The following is a 10,472-nucleotide window of genomic DNA, read 5'->3' on the forward strand; positions in this document are numbered from 1 at the left end:
TTGTTAAGAAAAAAAAACCAGCCAGCTGCACGCAGTTATTTGTCCAGCTTGTATTGATGAAAACTGGCTTGTGGCTTATTGTGAGTTGAGAGCGGCGTCCTTGGCATTCTCGTGTTGAGAATAGGAGTTTCTGAGATTCTGTGAATACCTTACCACGTAACCCTGAAACAGAAGAGGTGCAGTTCCTTTTCCTTCTTTTTTATTACTCATAGATTTGTGGTTAAATCAGAGACCATATCTGGGGTGGGGGGTGTAAAATTGTGGGCTGTTCCATAATAGTTTACAGCTTTAAATAACAGAGGCCTCCTTTTATGGTATTTTATGATTTCTGAGAAAAGTACGCATTAGCGTAAATTATGCAAAACTTGTATTTCTAACTACTGTCCTTGGAGTTCACACCCTTTTTGTCCTTTACATAATACAAATTTACATTGAGTCCTTAAATTTACCTTTATTATCTACATGTTTTAAAGGTTATTTGTGATTAATGCAAATGTTATTGTACACAAGAGTGCTGTTTCTCCAACTTTAATCATACTTTTTGCCTTTTGGAGTCGGAGTGCGCGCGTGTCTGATATACACACATGGCTGTTTTCCAGCTGTTTAGTGTACAGCACTTATGACAAATGAGGGAGAGCAGGATGGTGAAAGTATGGGGGGTCTAATAAGGCACTGGCAGTTGGGGGTGTTAATAATTTCCTCCTTCCGCTTCCTAGGGGCAGGTGTAGGATAACCCCCTCACGCGCCTACCCCCATACACACATTCTTCGCCATCTTACGGCAGAAGCGATGTCTAAATGGCCACACTCTCTCACAGTCCCTCATGGATACTCCTGTTTTTCTTTCACTGCAGAATATGTAATCATATGCACTCCCAGCACAAATTCACATGCATAGCTATGGATGTAATATCCACTCTATCATTTTCTCTGTCTATCTCACACACACACTCACGCACACTCTCAGGCTCTCAGAGGGTGGTTGAGAGTGTGGTATATGGTGATGATGTTCTCAAAGTGTGAGTCAGATGTATTAGATGGCGTGTCATTACAGCTTTCCACTCCCGTGGTCCCCGTGGTTCACATCACACCTTGCACTGTTGCTCTATATAGACCTCAGAGGGACAGACGGGTGTCTCATCTGTCTCTCTGCCTGTCTCCTGCTAAACATAGCCTGTCTTTTTTTTTTCTTTCAACGCAGACAGCCTTTTTCCACCTCACTTTACGCTGTCTCCATTTTCTCAAATTGTGAATGTATCACATTTGAAGAAAGTAACATTAAAATTAGATACAGTGTTTTGCTGGATTTCTAAATGGTTTCCACTCTTGTTCAAATAGAGACAACAGTCCTGTCCATACAGGAAGGGGGAAACAATTCATTGCTCTTGCTTTTTTTTTCACTTTGTATTGCATGAATTTGCCTCCTTTTCAGTTCTGCCTACTAGCAGAAATCTGAAAAATGAATAAAAGCTGCAGTGTCATGTTTCTTGGAATGCATGTGCAACAGGGTGAAGAACCCAGAACCATTTTTAGGCTGCCTAACTAAAAAAATAACAAACCCAAAGTCTGATGAGAGGAAGCAAATGCGGTCAGTAAAACAGGAGGCGCTATAAGCAGGAAGAGTGGGGAAACTGTGGTATCCCGACACTCAGTATACGTGTGTGTACAGCACGCAGTATGTCACTGATGTATAGAGATAGAAACATCCAAATGTCAGTTTTAGAAGTGCTGCAAGGTGAAAGCATTGTGACAGTGTGAAGCTTGTATATGGCTGAGATATAATTATGAGTAACATCAGGATGTTTGCAAGTGTCTCGACTAACGTTAGCAGCTTGCTAATTTAGCTTTTCAAGGCTAACTAGACATAAATGAGGGTGGAGACGAGAGGTGGCACACCATACAACCAGTGGCGAAGCTCCTTAGTGGATCATGCACATACCAAGACAACTGAGGTTTTGAAGTCGCTTGACTGCTAACCATTTGACGTTACTTTTTTGCTATTTTAGACATGGGACAGTAGAGGGTTAAGTCAGAGGTCGACAGCCCCTCAGCCCTTTAGTCCCTCAGCTGTTGCTCGTGCAAGCTTTAAAGAAAAAACAAAAAAAACTAATGTGACATCCACGCCCCACACATGTGCAGCTCTTTATCTCCCCATTTTCTTTGGTAGGAGGGGCTAAAATGCCTATTTTGACACTCTTTTGGTGTTGAAGATTGCCAGCCCCTAGAGGAAAAAATGTGTATTCCCCAACCAGTTGGCGAGTGTTTCTAAAGTTGATGTCAGTCACTCTGAATCAGCTGCTAAAGCCTTAGATAGGCCTAGAAATTGTTCAGTGACACCCCAATAACCACCAGTCGCTAATGAAAAATATGCGTTCCCTGACTGGTTGGCGAAAATCTTCTCGTGATTGTTTGGATCTCTGGCGTCACCAATAGTTCACATGAAACACACCAACTTCTCTGCTTTTTACTACCATTCAGCTAGTAGCTACCAAGTGTTTGTAGTAAAGTCTGTGTCTTCCATGCAAACTGCACACATGTGTATCTACTAGTGACCAAAGCACTCACAAGGAGGATTTTGGTGCAGTACTCTGTTTGGCCAGTTTTGCCTGATAGCAGCCAGCAGCCTCTAGAAACTTGTCCATGTAGGCTCTCAACCGTCCAAGATATGTTAAGCTTAATTATTTGAAATGATGGCAGCTGGACTTCTTTTTGGTTCGGGAAGACGTTTGGCCTCTCATCCAAGAGGCTTCTTCAGTTCAGAAACAACTGATGGATAGTCCCAAGTATTTAACCCCATGTGGGGGTCATTTTCTTCGAAGGGGCCCTGAGGCTTGTTGACCCACTATTAAATCATGCGAGTCATCACAGCCGAGGTGTGAAGGCTCTGTAAGACATTGCTCTGTCCCATCATCATATGAGCAGTTGGGGTCACTTGAGGCAAATTATGAGCAACCAATGGCCAAAAAGTCTGGGAAAGCAAAAATAAAAATGGACTTTTAAGTTATTTGCCTCATTAAAAGTGTCTGTTTCTTCTCCACTTGTGGTCGTTTTTAGAGTAGGGGGTATAATAAGTAATAAATAAGGATAACATAATGACAAATTGTACAAATAGATCAAACGTGACTTGGCACACTGTTAAATGTCATCTGTAAGTTACTGAGGCTAATGGCAGCTTAATAATATCACTGCTACCACATTCAGTGGTAATAACAGCAGCCTGGCATGTACTAAATCACTCTTGAAAGTCTCCCATTCTCCTTTGTGACATTCATTCAGACCTGTTTATTTGTTCCACGTCGCAAGTGGAAAACTCTCATTTGCATGTGATGTTTTAATTTTATTTTTTTATTTTGACATTTCTAAAGTGTGTGTGAAACTTTCCTGACAGCTGAATGGAAACACACCTACTGTCTGCTTGTCTCTCGTTGTCATAAGCTCCTTTCAAGCCAGATTAGCAGTGCTGGCAGAGCCCCTCTAATTGTCATTACCGACAGCAAACAACATTTTAATCCAGCAGGAATCTGCCATGTTTGGCATGTTTGGGTTTGTTTTGCTTTGAAATAAGTCAAAAGTAAGAGCTATGGAGGAAATTTCCCCTTTGTCCTGACTGAGCTGCAGCACAGGCATTATGCCGTTAGCGTGAGACGGGTTAATCGGTACACAAGAAAATCATTTTACATCTGAGTTAATGCAAGTTGTGTCTAAAACTCAACATTGTTGGCCTCTATTTTCTGTTTTTAGGCCTCACATTTCTTTTTCCGTCTCCCCGTATTCATTTGCTACGTTGCACACAAACAGGCCCATGAAGTGCGTTACATAAGTTATCAAGTAAACAGGGATCTCATTCTGACGCTTGGAATGTACAAACACGACCATGCACTCTTCTCTGGCTCGCGCTCTCTCGTTCACAATATTTTATTTAGCTCCACTAAATTCAATTATAATTCATGTGAAATTCAAATGTTGCATAAATCCAAAGTTGGTTGAGGACATTTCAGGTTACGACCACCCACAAAAACTCATACGGAGTTGAAGACGTCCACTCCCGTCCGTCTCCCAACCAGGCTGGAGCCAGCTGTGCGACCCAGGGATGAGAAATTCCCTAAGGGTCACCGAGGCCCATAGAAGCCCTAATCCCCCAGCTGCTTGACCGGACACACACACGGATACATGCTGTCAAATGGTGGTAGACAGTCACGTCATTACTAACACATCTATGTTTGCTTACATACAGTGCTTTCACAGCCTTAGAAGTAAAGGGTTTAACCAGTGTCCTTTACTGGTGTTGCCTGATTTCAGGTCTAATTGCCTGAAACCAGCAACTTTGTCATTATTAGGGGTTCAGTCAGTCATTGGAATGAGCAGTACAATTTGCCAAAGCACTTATCAATAAGTTGGTTGGTGCTAACTTCTCTGGAACTGCTAATACTAGTCCTGTTCACTTCTATGTACAGGGTGGGCCATTTATATGGATACACCGTAATAACATGGGAATGGTTGGTGATATTAAAGTCTTGTTTGTGGCACATTAGTATATGTGAGGGGCAAACTCCTCAAGATGGGAGGTGACCATGGTGGCCATTTAGAAGTCGGCCATCTTGGATACAACTTTTGTTTTTTCAATAGGAAGAGGGTCATGTGACACATCGAACTTATTGGTAATGTCACAAGAAAAACAATGGTGTGCTTGGTTTCAACGTAACTTTATTCTTTCATGAGTTATTTACAAGTTTCTTTTTGTTCACAGCCATTGACATGTTGAAGAGGTTAACACGTGAGGAGCGGATCTAAATTGTGTTGATATGTGGTGAAAGCAGTAACCGGGTCATTGCAGCAGATTTCCATACAAGACACCCTACGAGACCACCCATCTCCCATGCTACAGTTAGCAAACTGCTTGCTAAGTTTCATGAAACTGGTTCAGTGTTGGATTTGCAAAAATGTGGATGCAAGAAACCTGTCACTAATGAAGAAACATCAGTGGCTGTCCTAGCTTCATTCAGCAAGAGCCCACAGCGTAGCACTCGCCGCATGTCACTGAGAGTGGCATTAGTCAAACATCCCTCCGGCGGATATTAACTACTCACAAATGGCACCCTTACAAACTCCAGCTACTGCAGCATCTCAACGAGGATAACCCAGATCGGCGCACAGAATTTGCAGAATGGTCAAAACAAAAATTGGAACAGGACCCTCAGTTCACGCAGAAGATTTTGTTCAGTGATGAGGCAAACTTTTATGTGAATGGTGAAGTTAACAAACAAAACCACCGCTATTGGTCTGACACTAACTCGCATTGGATGGATCCCTCCAAGACTGTTGGAACAACAAAAGTGATGGTTTGGTGTGGTATATGGGGTACAACGATAGTGGGTCCATTCTTCATCAATGGAAACTTCAAGGCCACTGGATATTTGAAATTGCTACATGATGATGTGTTTCCCTCTTTATGCACTGAAGCTGGCACGTTCCCTGAGTTTTTCCAGCAAGATGGTGCACCACCACATTATGGGTGCCAGGTCCGAGCATTCCTAGATCAACAGTTTCCTGGAAAGTGGATTGGTCATCGTGAGCCAGTTGAATGGCCCCCAAGGTCTCCCGATCTGACCCCCTTAGACTTTTATCTTTGGGGTCCTCTGAAGGCAATTGTCTATGGTGTGAAGATACGAGATGTGCAGCACTTGAAACTACGGATACTGGATGCCTGTGCTGGCATTTCTCCTGCGGTGTTGCTATCAGTGTGTGAAGAGTGGGAGAAGAGGGTTGCACTGACAATCCAACACAATGGGCAGCACATTGAACACATTTTATAAGTGGTCAGAAACTTGTAAATAACTCATGAAAGAATAAAGTTACGTTGAAACCAAGCACACCATTGTTTTTCTTGTGACATTACCAATAAGTTTGATGTGTCCCATGGCCCCCTTCCTATGGGAGAAAAAAAAATAAAATGTTGTATCCAAGATGGCCGACTTCTAAATGGCCACCATGGTCACCACCCATCTTGAGGAGTTTGCCCCCTCACATATACTAATGTGCCACAAACAGGACTTTAATATCACCAACCATTCCCATGTTATTACGGTGTATCCATATAAATGGCCCACCCTGTAGATTCATAAAAAGGTAGCTCTGTGGTGTATACCGCTACGGAGCAGGGGTAGCAGGCCATCCCAGCATCCAAGAGAACTCTATCGCTCCTACTTGAACTCTTAGAAAATGGACATGGCAGAATGAGATAATTTAACTATTTAGCTTTTAAAACTTTATACAGCTATAAATATTAGCACTGAAAATAAATGGATGTCAGCAAATCCAATTTTAGTGTAGCACTAAAGGGTTACTGTGATATTTGTTTGTTCTAATACTGCTTTGGCCTTATCTTAAAGAGGACCGAGGTGATTACATTTCCTGAATTGCTACTAAGCAGAGAGGTTATATAGGCGATGGAGAGACAAGTAAAGCCTAAAGGAGAAGAAGAGAAAGATGAATATGCTCGTCTGAAAGATGTGGAAATTGAAGATCGCAGAGGGAGGGAAAAAATAAGGAGCGATGAAAGAAGAACGGGGAAGCCAGCGGTGGTTCCTGTCTGTTTGGGTGGCCCTGAGCCGGATTGAGGACCCAGGTGTTCTCCCCCCTCTATCCACGTATCGCTCCATTCCTTCTCATCGCCTCCCCTGGTGGCCTTCGCCATTTAATCTGGATTAATGAGGAGGTTGACCTTCGGCTCGCTTCCTCTCTGTCTATCCTTTTCCATTCCTGCCTTGCAGAGCTTTCCAAGCAGGACTACGTTGTTTTTACCCACATTTTATTTCTGCTTCTCTCTCCCCCATGTCTTCATTTCATATTGTTTCTTTTTCTACTTCTCTGAATCTTCTCTCTCCTCTCTCTCTTTTCAACCCTATTTTGCTCTTTATCTCAAGCCTTGGCAGTGCAAGTCTTTGTGCATGTGCAACTCCATCTTGGCTCTACTGACTGACAAAGCAGTGCTGTTCATTGTTGGGACCACCTGTGTATCCTGTCGCACTGCTCTGTTTGGGTGGTCAAGCCTCGCAGCCCACGCTGTACTGATATACGGACACACACTTAGAGAAATTCACGTCACCGCAGTCCATGAATATCCTCATGGGAAGTCTGCAAAGGCACAAGTACAGACGCACACTCACTCACAACCAAGCTGTGCGCTACCCAATCTGTGGTGAGTGAGTCCTTCTAATTGGCCAGTCAACAGGTGCCGAGCTCGACTCATGGGAGTGGACAGAGGAGACGGAGGGATATGATTACAGAACAAGGGAAAGGCTAAGCTCAAGGCTTCTGTATAATAACTGCAGCAGGAGCCAGTTTTGAAGGGTGGGAAGTAAATATCTAAATCTGTTTGGCTGTTCTGTGTTGCTGATTGATATACCACCAGAGCATTTTGAACAATAGCCAGCACTGTGCTGCTCATGTGGCGGTCAGAGCAGTTCTTAAAGTAGCAAGTAGCAACATGTTTTCCATAATCAAGGAAGGAATTATGCCAGTGTTATAGTTTTCAAACTAGAGTGCATCATGTTGTGCCCACCTAGGTCCAAGTGTCATAAGTTTGTCATGTATATATTTCGTCATAGAGGCTGAACTACAGGCTCTGTGGAGACATATGTGCCTGCCAGTTATGTTGTTACCCCATGGTCTTGACCGTGTAGACCAAGGGTGGGGGAACTCCAGGCCTCAAGGAACAGTGTCCTGCAGCTTTTAGATGTGTCCTTGATCCACTTGGCGTAGACACTAAACTATGAGGGCATCAACTTTGCATCCCTGCTCCAAGAACACTGTGCAAATTAAGACAAAGAATAACAACTACAACTTTGTTTGTGATGTCCACACAACGAAAGTATCAAATACAGCCTACTGTATCTCAGTCTGAATCAGATTATTAATTTTCTTTGGCAACACACACTACTGATCTATGTACTGCCTCGTCTCTCTTGTCATGTCTTTGTTGAACTCACTGAGTAATTACTCACTGTGTTGGATGGAAAAGCACACGTAAAAAAGGGAGTGAACTCTGGATTTGATAACTAGTAGACTCTCTATTATCAGTAACAGCTTCAGTCAGTTTCCCATCAGTCTTGCACAATAATGAGGGGGAATTCTGGGTTATCAGTTTATCAGTATTTTTGGGATGTATTGATTAAAAAGCCTTTGTAAGGTCATGTCACTGCATCTAATCCAGGTAAAGGTCAGAACTCCGGTAGAACTTTCTTCTATCTCTTGGGTCGTGCATCTTGTGGCTTTACACAACTTCTGTTAGTCTTTTCTTTTTGAGTAAAATCCCTTGGCGTAATGGTGATTCTGAAACCTTTGCAGCTTTTGTCTAATCCATCCACAGAACATGCTCCAGATCTTTGCATAACGTCTCCCACATGGACGGATGAACACCTAGGTCATACCTTTAGCTGATGTAGCGTTTTTAATGCTTCTTTTAAGGTATTGTGAAAGAAGTTGGGCTCAAGACATTGCCCAGTATTTAGTGAGAGCGCAGCTTTGTCAATAACTACCTCCTTAATGGGAACACGTGACTCAAGGTAACTTTTGAGACGTCTTTAGCACAAAGGTCCTTATGTAATCCTGAGTACTGATTTCTAGTAAAGGCATGTTTTGATCTAGAAATTGTGACTTAGATGAGCCACATTTTATAAGTAATCAATGTGAAGAATCCTGGAAGTTCCAAAGGATTTTTTGCAGCATATGAACATATGGTAAAAATGTGTAGTTTAAATGAGCTCATGTAGTATATTAAATTGTTCGGAAAGCAGAGATGTTTGCCAAAATGACTTTTATATAATTTGAATGCCAAAACGTATAATTTAAGATGTTGACAGTTCTCTTGCACCTCACCACTTTTATAAATAGGAGAGTTTCCCTTACAGCTAGGCTGCTGAAGACCTGACTTTTAGATTTGCTTACTCGCTCTAGCTTGACTTGTGTGTCACTCACCACTGGAAACAGCACATAAGACGGAAAACATTTGGACCCGAATGAAAGGTGATCAGCCCTCCCTTTTCTTTTCTCCTGTGTGTCTCTCTTTTTTCTCCCCCCCCCCCCCCCCCCCTCTCTCGCACTTTCTCTCTAGTTCCCTCTCCAGTCTCACTCTCTCTCTCCTTCCGTCTCCCCGAGCCCCGCGGGTCGCCTTACCCTGGGGTTTAGCCCCTAATCACCCACAGCTAGTGGGGAGGGAACCGGAGACTTCCAGCTGGCTGCCTCGTTATTGCAGACCCGAGGGACACACATACACACATTCCTGCACACACGAGCTAAAAACACACACACACACAACCTCATATATGCTTACCAAGGCATTTGCTGTTATCTCTTGGCATCTCTCCATCCACGGCCTCCCCCCCACAAGTCATTCCTGCCAAGGCCGCAGCCTCGCCACATAAACTGAATAACAGAAGGCGGCTTACCACAAAGGTGGCACGTCCACATCTCCAAACCAGTTTAAACTAGTCTTAAATGTTGACATCTCTAGCCTGTTAACCATACATCTATATTTGTATGTAAAATGCATGTGTCTGTCCTGACTGTTGGCGTCTAACAATCCTGCAGCCAGGACTCGAACAGAGTTCTAACACCAACCATCTTTTTCCTTTCAGGAGGGATCCATATGATTACCCCACCCACTCCAGACCTGTGCCAAGAGATTCCGGCCCCAACCACTATCAGGACGCTCCAGGTGCGAGTAACTCGGGCCGTTTGCCAATCCCTCAGTTGAGCACCCAGCAGCCGCTCAACAATCCCCGCTACCACCCCTCTTCCCAGGCAGGACAGCAGCACCGTGCTGCCTTAAGACAGGACGTCCCTCCGTCACCCTCCGCGGGTCAAAGAGGGCGCCAGTACTACGACACCGTAGGGAGAAGAGACGGATACCGGCAAGCCAGCCCCGGCCGCTACACCAGCCCAGAGAGAAACCTTGCCGTCAAGGAGCGTTACAACAGCCCCGACCGCTATCGCTACGGTGACGAAAGACAGCCTGACCCAAGACGGAAGAATCCCATGATAGGCGCGGTTTAAAACCGTGCAAATGCAAGTAACATAAAGAGAGCGTGTTTGTGAAACATATCAGCTGTCACCTGGGCCGCCAGTGTGCATCAGTGAAATTTTTGCCATATTGATTCATGTAATCAGAAGCTGTAATGCAAAAAAAAAATAGGGCTTGTTTTTTTGAGAAAGGGAGATTTGTGTGTTGCGTGTTTGTTTCCAGCTGCGTGTATCTATTTGCTGGTGTGTCGCGGTGTATAAGAAGAGGACACAAGATTTTATGATGTCGAAATTAAATGAAGTTAAATATATTATATAGAGTAAACTCCGTGCCAAACGTATACAATCAAGTATATTGAAAGCTATGAAAGCAGAGCTGACTCGCATTTTGCACATGCTGATCAAGCTGAAGGAAATTAAAGAGGGATCACCTTGACCCGTCAGACTGCTCCA

At 43.7% G+C, this 10,472-nt stretch overlaps 1 protein-coding gene across 2 annotated transcripts in view; it reads left to right on the forward strand.

Moving 5' to 3' along the window:
• The window catches only part of pard3ba (par-3 family cell polarity regulator beta a), a 207,590-nt gene extending 197,538 nt beyond the window's left edge, over positions 1-10,052 (forward strand). For both annotated transcript variants that reach the window (XM_085347625.1, XM_085347626.1), the window contains exon 24: positions 9,635-10,052. In XM_085347625.1, coding sequence (XP_085203751.1) covers positions 9,635-10,052 — 418 coding nt within the window. The remainder of the gene's footprint in view (positions 1-9,634) is intronic.
• Positions 10,053-10,472: the final 420 nt, after the last annotated feature.

Source organism: Diplotaxodon limnothrissa, linkage group LG23 (genome assembly GCF_057381915.1).
Source record: "Diplotaxodon limnothrissa isolate DT_005_m linkage group LG23, D_limnothrissa_male_GT1.1, whole genome shotgun sequence".
In the NCBI taxonomy this organism is placed as follows: domain Eukaryota; kingdom Metazoa; phylum Chordata; class Actinopteri; order Cichliformes; family Cichlidae; genus Diplotaxodon; species Diplotaxodon limnothrissa.